Source organism: Amblyomma mixtum, chromosome 2, assembly GCF_055824585.1.
Source record: "Amblyomma mixtum isolate Tamu chromosome 2, ASM5582458v1, whole genome shotgun sequence".
NCBI classification, from domain to species: Eukaryota; Metazoa; Arthropoda; class Arachnida; order Ixodida; family Ixodidae; genus Amblyomma; species Amblyomma mixtum.
In genome coordinates this window covers 314,104,201-314,125,635 of record NC_143013.1, presented here as the reverse complement: position 1 = coordinate 314,125,635, position 21,435 = coordinate 314,104,201, and the positions used below count along the sequence as shown (strand labels likewise).

Genomic DNA, 21,435 nt, shown 5'->3' with positions numbered 1-21,435 from the left:
TTTATTATACCACGTGGTTATGCAACGCCCCCGAGGGTGTCTGTTTTTTTTTTTTTTTGTATTAGTTGTCATCCACTCCGACAAGGGGCATCAGGCGTCCGTGGGTGACCTCATTACTGCGAACGCAGCCACCGCTGCGCACGACGAACATGCCGCTGCGCACGACTAAAGCAACAACCTCCGGCTTAAACAGCATCGCTGCTAAAAGGTTATCATGGCAACTTTTTGCTAGAGCTGGTGGCGGTCCTCCATAACTACAGCGCAGTTCGCGTTAAGATTGGGCTAGTTGGAAGCTGATCATATGCAAGATGTGCGTTGCTTAGATTGTGAAGCTCGGCTGGGAATTTCGCGGTGTAACCGTATGCGCCCTGTCTTGCTCATACGCACGAGTATAGCACACTCATGTGAATTTTTTTACCTTTACGCTGCATATCAGTCTCCCTCCGGGTGAGGGCAACCGGTGGGAAACTTACGTAGGCGACTTCCATGTGAGAAATCATTCGGAAGACCTCGATGACCTCACGTTTTTTTCCCTGTATTTTGCCCTGGCCAGCATTACGGTCTTTTCAAAGGATGGGTTGCAATCGTGTTTCAGACAGTGATTGGCAAATTCCCTGTCCCCTGCAGGGCGCGACGATTTCTTCTGTGCTCTAGGAAACGTTCATTTAGGCACCGTCTAATTTAACCCACATAGGACATGCCACATAAAAGGGGTATTTTGTACACAACTCCTGTTGAGCAGATGACGAAAGTTGAAACATGGCGAACCCCACACCCCCTTTCCTCAACCTCAGGTAGTACCTTATGGTCGTTGGTGTCGTCATATTTAACTGTATCTTTGTCAGTCTAAGCAGCGCACGTCTTGCGTATGAACAATTCGTGTTATGCGCTCAATTCACGTACAAAGGGCCCTTTTGCATGCGAACTTGATCACTTTCGTTGTGTGCTATAGTAGTCGCCGCTGCGTCATGCATCGCGAGAACGTTGTGATTGTAAACCTGTGTGATGTGCCCTCCCTCAGTGTGTCTCGTGAATTGCGCTGTAGTTACGGTAGCTTGTCATGGCCAGCTCTCCCGAATGCAGACACTGATGGACAATTCCCAGCTACGCCCACCAGTCCACAAAGCAACTATTGCTAAAGAAATGAGGGACTGCTATGCTGTACGTATGAAGGAAGCTAACAGTCACCGAAACCAAGGAGAGCATAGAGGAATTTTTTTCTGATTTGTGGCGTTGGCCGATTGCAAATTAGTAGTGTAATAATTTTTTCCCTGAGAGATTATTGATTGGAATGTAGAAGTAAATACAACCACTTGGCGCCGGTGGGACCCGAACCCGCGACCTCCGTATGCCGTGTACGGTGCTTTACCCACTGAGCTTAGGCGGTGGCTGCAGCGGATGTCCAACGTTCTGTATAACCGCGAGTGCCACGTGAAACGCGATTGAACGGTGATGGCGGAAGCTGTGCGAGAACCGTGTTTATTACCCATGACACCAAGACTGCCAGAATCTAGGCCCTTGTTAAGCTTTTGAGCAGACAAGGGTAGGAAAATGAGGTGTTCGTTAATGCATCCATGGCTTTTGTTGGGGCAAATTTGTAGGCTAGCCATAGAGGCCACATCGTTTTGCCTTTTAATCGTCTTTGTTAATGCCTTATTTTGTTTGTTTTCAGGCCCTGGAGTGATTCGCTTCTAAAGATGCTGTACGACTTGCCAAACTTGACGCCTGGTAAGTTTGATGTGTTGTACATCCAGCTACTGTGTTGTCAGTGCTGATGTAAGCTTACGTATTAGGCGCTCACTTCTCTTAGCTGTGCTAATTATTTTGCTTTATATGCATTTGCGGCCTTTCCATACAGCTACGCTGACAGAGGGGTTTCCTAAAAAAAAAAAAGCCAGTAGCGTCGTCGTTATCAGCACTGTTGAATTTTTTCAGCGTGGTGTTGAAGTCTATCTGCTGGTAGTGCAAAGATCAACGAGCCATTATCCTGCGCGTGGGGACAAGCGGAAGGCGGTCAGATTAGCTGGAGTACATTACACGAGTAATAACTAGCAATTCCAAAATTTTTGGGCAGAATAAATGACATGGACTCTTGAGACTCGTGAAAATATCGCAGGCAGTGGGCTTCTCATGGCGGACGAGTAAAGTGGCCATCAAGTTTAGGCTGAAAGCCGTGCGGTTGCGTAGGTTCGCTGAAGTGGGCGGGCAGGCTTTTTCAGCCATGCTAAGTTTCATCTCTCTTTGAAGAGATTAGTGATAACTGCGTGCAGCTCAGGTGAGAGCCAGTACTACTTACGAAAGGAAACGCTCCAGCGCAGGATGAGCTAGCCTCGCAGTGAGCTCGATGTGTAAGAGGGAGCACTGCTGAGGTAACATGGAGGATTTCTTTCCAGCTTTCTGTTGCATTCGTGTAATGCTGATCTTACTCATGTTGTGCGCGGAAAATTTTCGACGATCGTGTACGCCGCGGTGAAGACCACGGCTGCTCAGCGCGTTTGTTCACGCGGTCTTGTGGCGCCTGCATCTTCGTTTCAACCGAGTACCGCGCTGAGGACGTTCGTTAACTATTCGTTAGCTGGCCGTTGTCCATTAATCATTCGTTAAATGAAAAGTGAAGACGCTATGTGTCGTTCAGGGCTAGTGCAGGTGTGCGGGCCGGAGAATTGTCAATGTTTCAGCCGAGCAGGAACTAATCACTACTTGGTTCACAAGGTTGTAGGAGTGGTAGAGTCTGAGTAGCGGAGACGTGCTATCGGAGACGTATACTGGATTACCGGACGCTGGTTTCGCATGCGCAGTTGCCCCGCCCCTACACTGCGCGTGCGCAGGAGGCGCTTGGTAAACCGGTATACGTCTACGCTAGTACGTCTCCGTTGTGCTAAATCTGTCTGTTATCAGAAGCGCTGACACGAAACAGCGGGAAACGAGGTAGACATGGAGGCATTCATGCGGGCTGTGATACCGGGTGTTTCAGGGAATACGACTTTCAAAATCGTTTGAAAATATTGTTTTGGGTTTAGAAAGGTTTTTTGTTCGTTGTTACTGCGTTGACGACGTGGGACGCGAGTGTTTTCATCCCTCTTAAACCTCTTCGAACGTGTCCATGGCCTTCTTTCGCATACATAACCCCTTTAACAGCTAGCTTATGCTACAACCTGTGCCGCATTACGTGGACGCGCCTCCGGTTTTTCACGGGCTGTGTGGCCGTCACGTTGTTGGCAGTGTGAACGCGCTGGACCATTCTTCTCGTGCTCGGTTCTGGCGCAGCTTCGGGCACCTTTCGGGCGCTGACCTCGCTCGCCAGCCCCGTGTTCTGGGCCAGCGTGCTGTCGCGAGTGATTCTGGTCGCTCCCACCCTCTTCTGGCTGCTTCTGCCGCAGGTGAGTGCGAGACAAGCTGGCAAAGCGCCCTGCAGAAAAAAAGACTACGCATACAGAGACGCGAAACGAGGAGAGCTGCAGATATACATTGCCGTCCCTGTGTTGGCTTGGTGTACCTTCAGCTTCTTCGCATACTACTTCGTTCCTCTTCTGTATCTTGGTACCCTCCCCTGGACAACGTTGGTAACTTACCGTCCTACCTAGGCAGCCATGTACGCAGTGTACGCTATGCATTGTACTCTGTTAATTGTACGCAGTGTGTGCTATGCTTTGCCACGCATACGGTCTAGAATTATGACGACATGAGAGAGACAGAGAGAAAGGCGAAGGTAGAGTTTAACCGGAAGGGTGTTCCTGCGGGCTACCCTGCACTGCGGAAAAGGGGATGCGAAAAGGAAAAAGAGGGATGGAATGGAGATCAAGGAGACAAGGTAAGGACATGCATGCTGCAAAGTCTGAATGTGCCGCGCAAGCACGAGGCCCTTGAGAATCTGAAGTTTGCTTAGTGTTTTTTTTTTTTTGAAGCTTGACAGCGCTGTGACTGCAGTCCGAAGATTTTACCCTCGTCAGAGTGCGAGGACCGGGATGGTCGAGAGCACTGCAAAGTGGCGAACACTGTCCGGCGGCCTCCACCTGCCAGCCGTGGCAGATGGTGTTTTGGGGATTCTCCTCTCTTCACTTCCCATCTGGTAATTGTCTTCCTCTCTTCCCCTCCCCCTCTCCACTTGTATGGGAGAGGAGGGAGACGCCGGACGAAGAATTACTCAGCAAAAATGGAAATGACTGAGAAGAAAATGGCTCTGACGTCAGCAAGCGTACTTGGAAAATAGGCAGCCTCCCCAAGAACTATCTACGCAAAAATGAGGCTTGCGGGAAGCTATTCTTCCCCGAATTGCTTGGGAAGAGCAAGCTTTGTCTACAAGGCCCCACGAGTGACTGTTTGAAACAGCTGCCGGTATACTGGCGCAACGCTTAACCGATACGCCACTGCGCCAGTAGCGGTATGAGGGATCGCCGCGATCTGTCAATGAGACTCATATTTTTCGTAGTTGTGTAGTCGGAATTGGAATAGATTGGGGAGCGCAAGGCTGTGGACACGTAATTGGATTAGATTGGCGAGTGACAGAAGAATGCTATCGCATATCCTGCGCATCAATCCAATTGATCGCCCCTAAGTTTTGTCTTTCTGTTCTAAACATTAGTTATTCACAAAGCAGATGTTTGAAGTTGGTAGGTTATTTCAAAACAATATCAATATCCGTAGGTATTCCAGTACAGAAAGAGGTCCCGAATATGGCTACTGTAACGGGGCCTGATCTATTAAAATGGATAAATTAGTAGCGTTTACTGGCGACAGCAATACAAGCAGGACAATACCAAGTGCAAAGGTACATCATAATATTAATTGGCAAAAGTGATCACAGTATAATAGCATACCAATGCTATTGTATTGTGTCTTCACAGCCACATGCGTCACAGCCAGGGCTGTCGACCATGTCAATCCGGATTGAGCACCGCTGCCTAAAATCAACACCGAGCCATATACGGCAAAGCAAAGTTGCTTCACGTTATAGTAGAAAAGGGGGGATACAAACATGTAGTGCAGGGCGATGGCGATGGCTGAAAAATTGGGCCCGAGTTCCATACGGCAAACGTGAGCCCACACCAAAGCGCGCGGAGCCTACCCACGGCGACAACTCCTGGTGCAGGGATAGATACACGAAGACCGTCACTGCGGGCAGAGCGGGCGGCTTCATCTGCGTGGTGGTGCCCTGTGATGCTGAAGTTTCATTATGTTGCCACTGGGAAAATATGTCGTTACCTGTGATGATTGCGCCGCGATAAACTGCACGCGTTCCTTAGACGAGCTGTTTGTGCGATCCGTGATATAGTGCAGCTTGCCGGCTTTGGAGAGGTGCTTTAGAATAATTATAATAATTATAAAATTAACGGCCCATTCCTGTGTGTTTTCTTGACTGATGAACTCAATAGCAGCTCGGAGGGGAGCGAGTTCCGCACCGGTCGGCAAAGTGCGGTACGCTGTTTTCATCTCGATCAAGATGGGCCTTGCTGGGATGACCACAGATCCTGCAGAACTGGTGGAATTAACTGAGTCGTCTGTGTAGACGTGTAATCGGCGACTGCGGCTAGAATACCGACTACACTGTCGCTTTCTTCCCGATGGCGGTTATAAATAGGAACTCTTGTAGTTCATGCAGTCTCCATGGGAGTGAGGACGATCACTAGGCTGGTCTAGCTGCATGGGCACAAAGGGGCGATGGATAACAAGGAATTTCCTGAATTCAGTATGCAACAGCAACAGTGACAGGAAGGGTTGCAAGGTGGTGACGGGGGACCCGAGTGTGAGGTGTCAAATATATGCTCTCATAGTTTTGAGTTCTTGTACTGTTCGCCACGTGACCGAAGGGCAGCCGTGCGGATGAAGGGAAGCAAACTAACTAATCACATTTCGATGCGGAACTGCAATGCTATAGCCGCGAAGCCTATCCGTCGCCGAACTTGTGCCGCTCCTCGGCCGCTGCCCGTCACTTTGTCCCTATTTGACTGCAATAAACTTGTGGAAACTTATGCCGCTTCCTTTCGTCTGCCTTGCGGCTCAGCCAACCGCACCACAATTTAGCGGCATGCCGCGAATTATGTCCAAAAACACGCAAGCGTGGCACACCCCACGCGGACGGTCCCGCCTTTTGCCTATAGAAAACGCAATTCATTGCTGACGCCAGCGCCGCCGCTTCTCCGTGACGTCATGGCCTGATGCTTGTCTATAGGGAGCATTCACTGACGTCACAGCGGCCGCCACTTTGTGGTCTGTGGAGCACTGGGAAGGGCAGCGGGCGTGTCTGATGGGATTGTCGTCTCCTGTAGAAGAACTGCACCATTCAAGCTACATTAGATAGAACTTCAGTGTGTAGCCTCTGGGACCCGCGCAAAAAATTCGTTGTCGGCGCACACATTTTACCTGCGAAATAGGCCGGTGGAGGCGACAGCTGTATTTCGATTTTTTTTTCGACCTTTCCTAGCTTATGACAACTCGGTTTTCGTTTAGAGTGCTCTCTTTGCGATTAGAACGTGGTACCCTATCGATACAGGCCAACTTGAATGAGTCTTCTATGGCCGTTACGTTCTGCGCTTGTGGCGGAACAAAAAGAAAGTAGAGCAAGTAAGCCGTGCTCCTCTTATTTACTTTTGTGGGCGCCGAGGAGTGAAAGTTTCTTTAAAAGCAGTTGCACTGCACAATCTTCTCCGTCCGCGCAGTCATTGCGTTTTGAAACCTATTTATTTAGAGTGGTTTTATTCCTCTGTTGTGCGTTTGATCGTAGTTTGAGCATTTATGTGTTTCTTTTAGAGCGGCATTTCTTCGTACAGTCGCATTATCGGTTCGTACAGCCCTGCCTATGACTGTTTTGTTGTTACTTTTGGCCTGTTTCTACGCTGTGAGGGATGGAAGGAGGGCTTATGTCCTGCAGTAAATTTCAAATTCCAGTGAGCTCTCGCGGGGGCCCCTTCCCTTCTGGGCCTTTGCCATAAAGTTCCGGTCATTATTGTACCGCTGCATCGTCCGGACGAGACTGCACTGTTCACACCATGCAAGTGTGTGTATATTGGGCTTCGCGCCCGATATAGTGTGATCGTGACAGAGCACCGGTCGGCGATTGCGTCGCTCTCACGTACGGCTTCACTGTCTGGCCGAGCTCGAGGCCGTGTTCGAGAGGTCGGTGCGGCTGTCGCTAGTGCTGCACCGTTGCTGCGCCTGCGACGGCTGCGCCACCTGTCGCTTTGTGTCGTGTACAGCGTGTTCTATGCGGGTAGCGGCCGCCGTGACTTATCTTGGCGTACTGCCGCCCAAGTGCGCTCCGCCACTTTTCGAGGACTCTGTAGCGCGCCATCCTCTTTTCCTCTTTTTCTTTACCTTCATTGCTCTCGTGCTGCCTGCCTTTCCTCGCTGTTTGTTTTATTTGTTTGATTTTTTTTTCCTTCTTGGCTTACGTATATCGGCAGTGCAGTTAGAGAGGCGAAGTGTGTGGTCGCAGCTAAACTATAGATACGAAAAATTCGCAGCAGTAGGATTGTTTGGGGAAGGAGGGCTGGATGACTTTTCCTAGTGTTTTTTTTTCTTCTTGTTTTACTGCTTCGATGTAATTAACGCCCATATAGTGATGCTATTGAATTACGTCTCACTGGGACCCGTAGAGATGACGTTCATCAACGGAGCGTTGACTTGGAACTGAAGCAACGTTGGAAATTGGACAGAGTAAGAATTAGGTAATGTCAGCCTAAGTGTAATTGTCTGTTTGCTTTAACTCATGCTCTACTGAGAAATTTTCCCTACGCACACCAAAGGAACGTCATTCCCACTTCTAATTGTTCATCAATTCAGCCTCCCCTGACCATTTGCAAGCTGTCCTGGTTATCTTAGTAATGCCATGGTGTCTCAGTGGCTTTGCCATTCGGCTGCTGATCCCAAGGTCGCGGGTTCGATCCAGGCCGCGGCTGCCCCGTTTAGATGCGAAATACAAAAAATGCCCGTGTGCTGTACGTGCGATGTCGGCGCACGTTAACGAACCCCGCCCCCGCGTGGTCTAAATTAATCCGGGGCGTCCTCTACAACGAACTCCCTCATATGCTTAGCCCGGTAGCTTTCTAACAAGCGGTCCGCGATCAACACCTGCCCGACCGAAACTGCGCGACTTCGAAGCAAAGCTTCACGATGTATGGATAGTAGGAGCACCCTCTTTGAAATGGGGTGGTGGCGGGTGCTACCACGCTCGGGATTTTTGTTTGTTTTATTTTAAACCCTTAAACACCGACCGGAACGCAACCATACGACAGAAGAGGAAAATTTTAGGCTTTATCGGCAGCCTAATACGGCTCCATTCCGGTAGATATTAAGCGCAGTTGTTCCGTTCTTTGAACGGGAAGCCCTTAACCGCGGATATTGATGTGTTTTTCTGCGTGCTTCCTCATTCTGACGCAGGGTGCCGCCAAGGGTGCGCAGGATGACGAAGGCGTCTCGTCCGTGCTGAGGCGCGCCGTCGTGACCGGAGTGAACCTGTTGGCGTACACGCAGGCGTTGTGGCGCCTCCTCAACGGCTGCCGGCTGCCCTACGCGCCGTCTTGGACCAGGCCCATGCAGGCGCTGCTGCTGGTGGGCAGTTACGCGGCTCAGCTGATGTGGACCGAAGTGCAGACGCGACAGGAGAACGACTGGTGAAGCGACCCCGTGGTCGCGTCGCTGGACGATGTTTTTTTTTCAGCCTTGGTTTTACGTGCAACAAGAAGGACATGCAGTCGGACGCTAGACGCTGTCGCGTTTGTCACCAAAGTGCTGTCGAAGCCTTCGAAAGTGCCTTGGTCCAATTCGCCGGTGAGACAACACATGCCGCTGTGCACCTCTAGAAAAAAAATCGCCCTACTTAAACGCGCCTCCTTACACAGCTCACCTTCCTCCTCTGTCCTGACGACCTCTCATCAAGCAGCCTTCGTAACAAACTTCACAAGTTCGTATCCGATTCAGTGCTAGGCTAAGAATAACTCTATGTGCAGAAATTTTTTCTGAACAGTGTCGCATTTAAAGTGACACAATATTTGTGCTGGCATTGTACTAATCTGTATGTAATCGAAGCGAAACAATTCTGTGCTGGGCACTGAAATCTTAATTTGCGGTACTGGATTATGTAGGTTTTAATAAATTTTGCATTCAAACATCTTCAGTTCGATTTGCACCTTTGTGACTGTTTGTGTTCTGCCTGCTTGTAGTTTCCACCAACTTGTGGTTCGCCCCTGCTAGCGATATAGACACAAAGCATTTTGTGCCCTTCATGGTACCCTTTTGTGCAAGATTCGGTTTGGTTTGGTTTTATGGGGTTTAACGTCCCAAAGCGACTAAGGCTATGAGAGACGCCGGAGTGGAGGGCTCCGAAAATTTCGACCACCTGGGGTTCTTTGTGCAAGATTCGCTGAATAACCTAAGCAGCGCTCAAGTTAGACAGTGTGCTTATTGAAAGTTCCTGTTCTGGCCTCGCCTACCCGCCGCAGTGGCACAATGGTTAGGCGCTCGTCTACTGAGCCGGAGTACCCGGGTTCGAACCCGACCGCGGTGGCTCGAAACGCAAAAGAAGCTCGTGCACTGTGCGATGTAAGTGCACGTTAAAGATCCCCAGGTGGTCGAAATTATTCCGGATACATCCACTAGGGCACCTCCTTCTTCTTTTCTTCTCTCATGCCCTCCTTTATCCCTTCTCTTAAAGGGCCACTGACCAGGGTCCGGACATTTTTGAAAAACAAGCCCACTGCATAGATGAGGCATCGAAGATAACCTCTGCAAAATATTAGAGCCATGCGCGCCCCGAAAAGCTGCGAAAATTCAAATCAAAGCCCGTTCGTTCTTTCCTTCCTTCAAAAACGGGCCCGGCCCACTACTCTGCACCCCGCTGACGTCAAGGGGGGCTACTTTCGCTAAAGGCACTCCATTGGTGCATCGTTCTGACTGACGGGAGAAGGTTGGGCGTAGCCTTGGCGTCGCGTCGTCTGCACAAGGCTTTCCGCAGCGCCTTCTGTTCTGGCTCATGCCTACAAACCCGCATGAAGGAACAAAAAAAAAAAAAAACTGCGGAGGGAGCGTGCGGCGACAGCCTTGAACCCTAGCCATAAAAAGTAAAAAAATAGTAAAACTGAGGGAGTTGGTTGCCCCCCCCCCCCCCCCCCCCCCGGCGTGATCACGTCACGAGACGCTCTGCGTGCGCGCTCCCTTCTCAGTTTCTTTTCTAACAAGGTTTTAATTAGTAGTGCAGCAGAGCCTTTCCCTCGCTCGCCCACATGACCGCTCCGCACACACACCCCTTATCTTTCGTGCATCTTGCGTACGTCTTGACTCCAATGAATGACATATGCTTTGGAGCGGAGAAAAGACACAAACACACAGAACACAAACACGCATGGAGAAATGCAAACGGGCGGTTGCCGGGTCCGCGCTTCGCCGTGTGTTTCGAACACAACCGACTTCCGCCCCTCCGCTCGGGAAACGGTGGGGAGGCCTAAAAGAAAATGAAAAGGTGGCTCGTTAACTGGGAATGACAAACAGATGTATGAAAGGATGCGCTCGCTAACAAGTCTAGGTGGTCGAGCCGATCGCGCCTCTCGATCGTTCAGTGTGCGGAGAAAATGCAAAAACCAAGAAAAGAATTCTATTGAAGGCGGGGCCATGACGTCGCCCTGTGACGCACTCCACAGACACCACGCCTCCGGCTTACACCGGAGAACGAAGGGGTGATTTTGCCTTGCCGAGCCTACTCGACGAGGAGCGGGAGAGAAGAATTTCGAGGAGGTAATGGAAGGAGAGGAGGCTCGCTCAAAGAGAGGTAGAGAGTGTCTGCTGCGCTGGGGTGGGCACAGGCCCTTTAAGGTAAGTAACAACAAGTAAGTTATGAAATAAATAAATAAACTAGCGCATACCGGTGGATTATTCTCCCGGGCCTCGAGCGGTACGCGATGGCGCTGCGCCTACACATCTTGATGGTACGTATCATAGACTGATTCGAACCGATCTGCCTCTGCCCGTTCCGCGCAGAGCCATGGAGGGAGCTGCGGCTTCGTAATTATTTCCCTCGTCGCTGGCCTCTTTAGCCGCGGATCGGCTTCTATAATACCGCTGAGGTAGCCACTCCGCACGAATGCTGGCATGGCTGGATGCCCTTTTCTCTGTGCTTTGTTTTCAGCGTTCCTGACTCCCTGCTGCCTCGTCTAGAAGCACGGCTGTTGTCACTGTTAAAGAGTGGTACGAAGCACTCGATGCAGGAACGTTTGGTGAATTTGTTTTCAAAGCGCGCTTGTTGGGAGATGTAGTGTTCAGATTTGCTCCCACTGTGGTCGCAGCCCAAGGTGAAGTGATCCGAAAGTAATAAGCAGTTCGATACTTGTGCTTAAGTGCCCATAAAGAATCTGATCGCACCAGACATACAGAAAAATTTGCCGGCGCTGTGCCGGGTCAGCTTATCCATGCTGTGTTCTGTGGCAGGCATTTCACTGAAGGTTCTCTATGTTGCTTTCTCCGCCGAGTATATGTTTATATGTACCATAATGCAGACATTTGTCGCACGGCAGAACATTTTTCAGAAGGCCGTTTCCAGAATACTACCAGACACCCCGCCTTCCTTCCTCAGGGGCGAACGTGGTACAACCTCTGTGACAGGCTACATTAACGTGCTGTATATTAAATTGGACATAGTAGAACGTCGGTGATACTATTATACGGTTGATGCGAATTTTGGGGTGATACTCTAGGAAAAAGGAGCGCACTAGCACACACACTAGGGAAGAAGGGAGGAGACGAGCGCTGTGTCTCGTCCCTTCTTCCCTCGTGTGTGTGCTAGTGCGCTGATTTTTCCTAGAATGTCGTACCAACTTGCCCACCAGTATACACTGGGGGTGATACGTTTTTGTAGAATTTCCTGGCCGCGGTGTGCATTGTGTACAGTGTGCAAAATTTCAAATGTTCCAAACAGTACACTTCCGCGCCGCTGCGGGTGATACGAATGCAGGAGTCGCGACCACGCCTTCGACCACATTCGGACGCGCGATTTCCGGTCGCGCGATACGTACTGCAAGCAGTGAGCAGTGGGTGGCGCGCGATCCGCACATCGTCAGCGCCTCAATCGCCAGTTGCGCGGTACGCATAGAGTTACTGTATATGCTACCAAAGGTAGCATATAAAAGAACTCTAGGTACGCAGAGCGAGCAGCGCTGTGCATTTCGCGCACGTCACGAGCAGTGGCTTGCGACCCGTACGTTGCTGACGTTGCGACTGCCAGTCGCGCGGTGCACACCGCCAGCAATTAGCGGTGGCGTGCGGCCGCAAATAAATCCCGACAGCCGTAAAGAGATCTGCGTGAATGCATTAATTTTCTGTGTCTGGTGCGTTCGTTCTGGATGATACGTGTTTCGGATGATAAGAATATATTTCGGGACCTCTTGAGATTCTTATGATCTAGATCCTACTAATCCAGGTCTTATTAACTGACTGCTCTGGCCAGGTCTGTCAAAAAATTTCGGGCGGTTTAGCATTGCCAAGAACGAAATATTGTGCGAAATCACAGTTTTTTGCAGGTGGGCACCGCCTTCACGTAGTACCTGAACGTGCGATCGAGGTGTCCACTTACTCAGGGTGTCAGTTAAGCGCGTCGTCAACATTTTTCATCGTCAATGCCAATTTACCTAGTGTATGCCAGCGGCCTATGATCCGGTGCCGTGTTTCTGCAGCAGTGTTCTCAACGCCAACGCTTACAGCTGACCAAGTCTAGTCGGCGTGCGTGACGGCCGATTTTTTCTTGCTCCTGCTTTCTAAGACTAAGCAAACTTGCGGAAAGCTCAATATAAAGCACCGGCTTGGTGAGCCTGTGCTTAGATCTTACATTTTCGCAAGTTTGCTCCGTGCAGGAGAAAGCGAAAAGTGGCCGCCACGCACGCCGGCTACATTTGGCCAGCTATATACGTATTGCTGTAGCGCTGTTTCTGCCGCAACGTTGTCCACGGCAACGCATGCAGCGCACATCTCTGTCACTACTGCCACATAGCTGGAAGTGCGAATGTTGGTTTGATAGTAGTACTACTTGCTGAAGAAGATGATGTGCTGCGCACAACGCGGGAGTATGCATCAATTTAACGCGAGGCGTGTTCGAAATCTTTGTTTCGTGAGCAGTGCGCTTCGGTGAGGGGAGTATATGCTGCCCTGGAAGAGCCGCCTAGCTGGCTCCCTTATCTAGATGCATGTGTGTGCATGGGTGTATGGTAGACTGGTGTTTCGTGGCATAAGCATACTCAGATTTTCATTTCCATGCAGTAAAGAAAAAAAAAAAACTGCGGAGATAGCCTAGTGCTCTCGCGAAGTGGCCAGTAAAGCTGATCTGTTCGCGCCGCGGCGAGTTCGAATCCGAGTCGCGAATATTTCTCTGATTTATTTTTATGTATTTCAATTAGCACAAACCCTCAAACATCGGGAGATCTTGCCCGGGGTTGACCGATCGGAATATTGTTTTCGCACTACTAGCTGCTGCTGAAGGTGCGTTACTGACCACATTGTCTTGCTGCTCGTCTCGACATCTTTTCAGTATACCGATGGCAATGTGTTATCAGCTCAGAACTAAGGCCACTGCAGTTTTTCTCTTGGTTGCAAAAATAGTAATGCAAGAAAGGGGCTGCCTGCTATCGAATGCGTGTGTTAAGCCTGGTTTATTAGGTACTAAATAAAAAAAAAAAAACATTAGACAGTGATCGAAAAGCAAGCTGCAGATAATTCTACGCCATCACATTATTCTGGTGGTGCAAATTTTATTTCAATTTAGTGCACAGCTTATTCGTAGAAATTGTGACTTGCTAATCAGTGGAAGCATGTAGTGCTTGTTGGCTCACCTTGCTGTAACATGGTAGGCAATAAAACTATTAAACTTTACAAGCCTTTATACCTGCGGCGATGATCATTGGATGCCTATCCTGATTCAACAGGACGAAGAGTTATAATTAACAGATCAAGCTTTATCATGGTGTGAAGTGGTCGTATTACACCCTTATCTTTAGCCGTGAAGAGGCCTTTGGAAGTTCCGAACATAACCATCTGCTTTAAAAAGTCTAGGGTATCTTTAGTTGGCCACCTTGCTGTGAAAACGCTAAAAGGCAAACATGCACCAGAAAGCTTTTGTGAAACCCACTGTTCCGGCGCGTTCTGAAACATTTACCCTGCGGCTCTGTGCCTTCGCATTCCGTCTACCGAGGTGCCGCGAAGATGACTAAACGTTGCTCATCTCAGACACTTCGACAAATGTCCCCGGACTTTTGCGCGAATCCCCGCGAGACGCGTGGGTAACAACAGCGAACGTTTATTTTTCACTGTCCTCGCATTTCTAGGTCGGGAAAGCAGAGCCCCGCAGCATTATTTGGACTGCGTCTGACGGGCTACAAAATAACAGCAACTAGTCGACGCTCGGCATGGGACAATAATAAACAAGGAAAAAAAAACGCGACAAATTCAGCAACCACCCCGGAGACATAAGGGAAACAAATAGGAAACTCAGCTGGACTAAAAGGACACCGCTGGTAAGGGGATGACAAATGACGCCCAGACGTGCGCAAACATAAAAAGCCAATCGACGTGGGAGTTTAATAGAAAGCGCCCCTCGCCTATTAGCGGCGGGTACAAAACAGCGATAAAGCGAACCGAAACGGCCGACCGACCTGTTAAATAGAAGCAGCGATTTGCGGCCTTCGATGATAAGGGGGAGTTGGGCTCTCCTTCCCCTGTACTCCCATTCCCTCCCCCGCCTCTTCGTGGCACGCCAAACGCCGCAGACACAAAGGGGGCTCCACAGCACGGTTCATCACGAGCGTCGTTTAAAGGAAGGAAGTTCGCCAGAAAACAAGACCATCCTAGTAACTCCCTCCGCTCGACCGCTTCCACCCCATCTTCATCGCGCTGCCCTTCCCTTGTTCCCTATCCTCTTCCTTCTATCCCCCACTCCCTGCTTTGTGCGTCCGTCAGGAAAGAAAGAAGGAAAAGAAAGAGCAGTTCGACTCATCGTGGCTTCTGTTAGGGACTTTCCCGGCTTGCAAGCGATCGAAACACGCGGGGTGAGGGAATGACTTCGGGGGCCAGAGAATAGAGACTGACTCTGCGGGATGCGGAGGGGAAGACTAAGGAACGACAGGAAAAGCGCGCGAGACGCGGAAAGATGTTACGAGCGGCGCATGAAAGAAGAGCGAAAAAATGGCGGAGAGAGAAGATCAAGAGAGAAGTTGCTGAGGTTTCTTCTTCATCTTATTAGTGGCATTTATGATTTCCTGACTGCTTGCGCGTTCCGATGCCTGCGGTTTTGTCAATTTTGATCGTCGTCGGCCGATGTTCCACAGGCGGTGAGGGATGCCCCTCGCAGCTCCGCGGCCTCCCTTTCCAGACACAACTGCAACGTTTACCTCTCTACCTTGGTCGCTTGTCTTCAACTCCCTTCGCACACACCCCCGCAACATCCCGCCTCGTCTGAAATTTCTTCTTTACTCTTCTGGCGAGGGTGAATCGAAAAGGAACAAAAGGAAAACGGGAGAGAGCGCGATGCGAGAAGGATGACGAAGAGGAGGAGGAGGTGAGCAAACCGAAACCGAGCTTCCGATTGGCTCGTATAGGTGGCGGGGGAAGCGCCTCACTTTGACAGGGAGGAGTCTCCTGTGGGACAGGATAGGGTAATCACTACTAGCATGGGCACCCCCCACCACTGGCACAGGGTGAGGAGGAAGAGAGGAACAAGGATGGAGGGAGGGGGGTAAGAAGGAGCCGAAGCCGTGCGTAGTGATGTGAAGAGACGACGTACATAGACGCCCGCCAAATGCCAATGGCCCGAAGAAGCGGTGAAAGAGCGGCACGCGTTTTGGCGTAATAAGAGGACAAGCCACACAAGGCAGGCCAAAAGAACGAGGGGTTAATAAAGAGAGGGGGGGACGCACAAGATACGCTCCTCACATTTCCCCACTCCCGCGGCGCGCGTGGCGACGAGAAAGGGAAGAAAGGGGCGGCTGAAGCACGTTTTTCCGGTGGCGCCAAAGAGGACCGGCACGGCGCCCAGTTCCGGTCGCGTCTGCTGGGACCATTTTCTGCCGACTCTTCCCCGGGACGTGCGCCAGCCTGTCCTTGAGACTCGGCTCATTCTCTCGCCACCGGGAGGCACCTTCCCCTTTGATCGGACTGCTTTTATTTTTGTTTTTCTTTTCTTCCCTTCATCTTTCTCCGCCGTCGGTTCGAACTCGGTCGTCGCGACGAGTCCGGGCCGCGCCACGTGGGTCGAAGACGACGTCGCTCGGTCAACTCCTGCTGCTCGCCAGCTTGGCGCCGGACGTGGGCGCTAACGACGTCCTGCGTGTCTCGCCGGCAACCGGCAGCGCCAGCATCGCCAGACTCGTCGCGAGGGGTGCACGCAAGAGGACGCCTGCTGGCCGCCCTGCTCCGGTCGCCGGAACGCTCTTCAAGAGGCGCAAGCGCAGGAGCCTGTCCCGTCGCCTGGCCAAGGCCTGCAAGAGGCAAGCCGCCGTAGCAGCTGCCGTCGCCGCCTCTAGCGCCGCCGCTGCAGCCACGGCCACGACGTCTTCCGCCGCGACGCCGTCCGAGATGCTCTCCATCTTCTCGTCTCCCGAACCCAGCGAGTGCACGACGGCCATGGTGGATGGGTCAGTACGCATTTGCCTCTTTTGGTGTCCCGCTTCACGTGTGGCGCGCCGGTTTGGCTGGTGGAATGTGCAGACCTGGAATAGCGACCGCCAGTGCTCGCAGGCGGAGACGTAAGAACAGCGACACCGCCGCACGCTGTTCCCGACGGTGGTGGCCTTTGCCTTCTACTGACGCGAAGGGACGTGTGACCGCTCACGTGGTGCCGCATGTTGGATGCTGAGGCTGAATGCTGTTTTGGATGGCAGCTTTTCATTCGCGCAGTTCGTCTTGTGTTTTGTCAAAACAAAGAGGGAGTGACGCCATATTTGACTAAAGCGGAACTCCATTCTCCGAAAACGCAGAGTTGAACTTTTTCTTTACAATGATTCACTTTTTGAATGAGAAGCTAGTTCTCTTCATGCGCGAAGGGCCGTAACGAGATCAGTGAATTATACGCAAAATCTCGAACACTTCCGGCGTGGCATGTGCTTCTCGCGTCAAGACTGAAAATCTTGCGACATTTCTTTGCTAAACTTTGTTTTCAGATACCTTATGCTACCATGAAGCAGAATAAACGCCACCCTCTGACGCTGTTCTAAGCTTTATTCCAGGTTGGACGACAGTGCGACTGAGGCCAAAATTATTCGAACGTGTCTCCCGTTTAAACTTGATCCACTTTGACTTGCACAGTAGCTTCTGCATTACGTATGCAAAACAATTTCTTCGACCAGCTGAAGTGATGACGATGCCTTTTGATGCAAAAAAAACTTGAAATTGCTCATCCCACGATGAAGCAGCAGTTGCTGACAACCGTCGCGTATTTCACGAATGTTCGGAAAGCGGTTGCAGCACCTGTAGCCGAAACATGTAAAGCAGTGCGCAATGGAATCGCTTGACCGATGCCACCAAGGCTGCACGGGTGAGTAAGTTACATCGATGATGTATTCCTGCGTGCGCGGAAGACAGGCAACTTCTTGTCAGTGCTTTCACTAGGCGGTTGCCTTGAATGGGCGCCTGTTGGCGTTCCGCTGCGGTTGCGCTACCTTGCCTAATAAAAGAGGAAAAAATTGCGTACTGTGGACCCCGTAAACTGACGTCAAGTATCAGCAGGCCTATTTTCGCACCGGCTTAACATAATAAACGCCATTTTAACTTATCCCCCCCCCCCCCCCCCTCTCTACTCCAAGGAAAATAGAGAAGTTTAAGTGAAGATTGCCTCCTTTTCCAGAGCAAAAACCTTAGGAACGGGCTTGCGGGCATTAAGAGTGTGAGCGCGATGCCATGCTTTGTAACGACTGCAGTCATCAAGAATAAGTACAAGTTTTTTATGCAGTGTATCTTTGTAAAGTTTTAACGGACGTTAATTTAGACCAAGCACATTGGAGCAAAGCCTTTGCTCAGCTTTTCCTTCTGTACTACGGTTACCTAGGTTACACAGCCACATAAATTGTTGGTTCTGTTGCGAACTGCATTTAGAAAGCTATTTTCGCTTCATCCACTCATTGCATAGTGTATGGAAATGAGCGGACCCTCTCCGACAGGCAACGTGCATGCCACACAGTGACATTATTAAATGCGAAGACCATTTGAATAGACCCGTGTACAATGCGAAGAAATTGGCGAGCACACGATGAATAGTTTCTGAATCGAAGATTTTAATTTGTTGGGAATAAAAATTTCACACTAGAAATATATCGGGTTTAAAAAAAAAATGTATGTGTTCGGTGTAAGCTCAAGGGCCGTGCTGGGGCCTTCCTGCCGCGAATCCTCCTTAGAATTACACTCTTCAGTTCGTTCTGAATTTTATTTTTTCTTCAGATAATTTTATTTAGCACCTCTCAGCTTACAGGCCTCAGCCGCAGAAGTTTTGGCAGTCTTTTATTTCAATGCGTATCATCGGTCACAAGGCATCCACGTTGAAAGTTGCCTGATTGATCGTATCGCGTTTTCACTGCAACAGCCAGAAAATCGTTTTATTTGTTTCGTAAATTGTTTCTGGAGTGCGAACAGTATTTTGCGAACAAGCTACAGTTTCAACGCAATAATCATAGAAAAACTTTCCGTGTCTTGTTTTTTTTTTTTTCGCCCACTTACGAGAACCGTTTCACTATCCACGCGCATGTGCTTAGCATTTTCCCGTAGTGTGTACTGTTTATAATTCGAGACAGGTTTAGAGCTTGTTGTCCGCAAAACTGTGCTTGTTGCATTACCACCTCCACATCACTGATCGCAGTTTAGAGGCTGAGCTCTCTAACAACAGCATTTCTCCACAGTAACGTGGCCGCTTCGGCTGTGGCCTGATCGGTAGCTGATTCGTGAGATGCGGCATCGTTTTCAATAGTGGCGCTTGAAAAGCAGCATTCGCATCAGCTAGTGGTGTAATTTTAGTAGAGGCCATATCATGCAATCGCTTAAGCGTTGCCACACGTTCGGCATAACATAGAGTGAAGTGAGATGTACATGGCGAACGCTTTATGCTTGTAACTCTGCCTGCGAGCGGAGGTGTCATGTGTGCTTCTTTTTTGTACATTGCCCCCCCCCCCCCCCCCCTGTAATGCCACGGCGCTGTGGGTTCCTTACTAAATAAAATAAATAAATAAACAGAAGACGCTGCTCATACCTCGCGCATATATTTACGTGCTAAGAGGCTACCATGATAATACAGAACGATTGAGTACTGTTGTCCCGAAAGTAATGCGAAGTTGGTCAGCCATCTCGCTGGCTTGGCGCAGTGCGCTAAGGTGCTCGAGGTGGAGCGACTATCACGTGCGGCTGATCCCCTAGCTCTTCGGGCCATCTATGTTGTCAGCATCCTGCGATTCGCTCATGCAGAACTACAAAGGCTGCCAAGAACTTGCATCTGTTTCTGTTCGTCACTGCACTCCGTGGGTTGTGTTTGTTTACAGCAGGAGGTGAATTTCGGACAGTGATGCCGGCTCGTGCTGTATCTGTAAACGTCAGGATGCTGCTTCAGGCGCTTGCACTGAATCTTGGTATCCCTGAAGCAACCACTTAGCAGGAGTATTCTGTACATCGTCAGAGATATTTATGATTGCGTAGACGTAAACTGGATTACCGGACGCGGTCTGTGAATGCAAAGTGGCCTCATCTGGCCCCGCCCTTGTCACTGCGCGTGCGTAGCCCGCGTCCGGTAATCTGGTTTACGTCTACGCTAGTACGCCTTCCCTAAGCTAAATCTCTCGACTCACAAAAGTTATCGCCTGTCATACATGTCGATAAATGTCCTGCCTGACGACATTCCGTTACCTACGACACGCTTTTCGGCCTGAGCACACCAGTCAGAAGTCGCTCGTCGGGCGTCTGTATTGTACTCAAGCTAATGTTCCCCATGAAGTCGCTTCAATCACCGTTCTTCACACAGTGCAGGAGTTCAAAGTCGTTGATTCCAAGTGCCCTTTTACCAAATAAAGCACTCGGCAGATAGTGTGTTTTAATCGTCCTGAAGAAGTAACTTGTCCAAGTTAATTTTCCTGAAGTAAATTTTCGAAGTTGGTTATTTTTACTTTCGATAAAGTAACAGGAAATCGAAAAAAATTGCTGCTCGCCATTGGCGTGGCAGTGGTAATTAAGACATGTAGAAAGAACGGCTGACGTTTAGAAAACTCCATCTCCGCAGCTCATCTGGCAAGAGTTCTGAACATGATTTGCGGAAGTCGTAGGTGCAGTACCCATGACAGCGTTATGCTTCTTTGTCTACTTCCGACTTCTTTATTTAAAAATACAAAAAAGACGGACGATTTAGCTTGGTTGGGCCAAATGGGAATTAGGTGCACTCGCACTTGTATTTTCACTTCGGTTTCGGTTCGAGGCTCGGTTTCAGAGGGCAATGCGATAGTTATGCATTATGGATCCTTTGCGCACGGATGTAAGTTGATGAAGACGTCGACATCCAAAGCACAACGCGATCGACTAGCAGTTAAATAGGCGTTATGTTCGGCTGCGTTGATGACGCAGTGACCCGATGCCGCGACCAACAAAGCTCATCTGTTCGGGCCGCCGCTGTTTCAAAACCCACAAGCGGCTACTGAGTGTTTGGCTGGCAGGCTGGCAGGTTTTGCTGCCAGAGGCTTCGGACCGACAAACTTCGGCGAAATATGAGATTGGGGGTTATAGTGCTAGCGCATTAAAAATACACAAAATTAGCTTCTCCATCACCTGGAACACTGAACTTGTGCTGCACTTCCTCTAGTAGTCTCAGTAACCGTTACCTTTTTTGGTCCTTCATTCAAGCAATGAGATCTTTTCCCACTGAATTATTGAAGCTACTTCGTCGGCTTTTCTACGCCGGGGAGTCTATGAGCTGCTTTGGTAAACTGTATGAAGGCCATTCTACGAACCTCTTTTATAGGTTAAACGAGTGTGCTTGCATCCTGAACTTCGTCTTCATCGTTAAAAACATAATAATAATAAAAACAGTTTTCTAAACGTGAGCCATTCTTTCTACATGTTTTAATTACCACTTCTACATACCTGCAGACCTTGCCGACGTGGAAGTTGAGGTTTTTGTTGCCGATAAAAAAGGACTTTCGAAAATTTATTTCATTATTTTTTTTCACTCTCTTTCAGTCAGTGCAAAAGTGAACCATTACATGCATTGCATTCGAATTTGCACAAAAAGCCATCGTTCCGTTTTCAATCTCCCAGCTAACAGATCCCCTGTCGTTGCATCGTACAATCGGTCAGCCTAAACCCTATTACTACTCACTTTCCTCTATAAACGCTCCTCTTTCCAGCAGTACACCGCCTGTATCTTGGACACCCCCCCCCCCCCCCCCCCCCCGTAGTGAGTATGTGCCATTTTATTTGAGGCCGACCAACCAGCCAACCAAGGTC

At 49.9% G+C, this 21,435-nt stretch overlaps 1 protein-coding gene across 1 annotated transcript in view; it reads left to right on the top strand.

Moving 5' to 3' along the window:
* LOC149365020 (uncharacterized) overlaps nt 1-9,112 on the top strand; it is a 45,056-nt gene extending 35,944 nt beyond the window's left edge. The window contains exons 6-8 of the mRNA XM_089575096.1: nt 1,673-1,728; nt 3,268-3,380; nt 8,377-9,112. Coding sequence (XP_089431222.1) covers nt 1,673-1,728; nt 3,268-3,380; nt 8,377-8,613 — 406 coding nt within the window. The 3' untranslated portion in view covers nt 8,614-9,112. The remainder of the gene's footprint in view (nt 1-1,672; nt 1,729-3,267; nt 3,381-8,376) is intronic.
* Nucleotides 9,113-21,435: the final 12,323 nt, after the last annotated feature.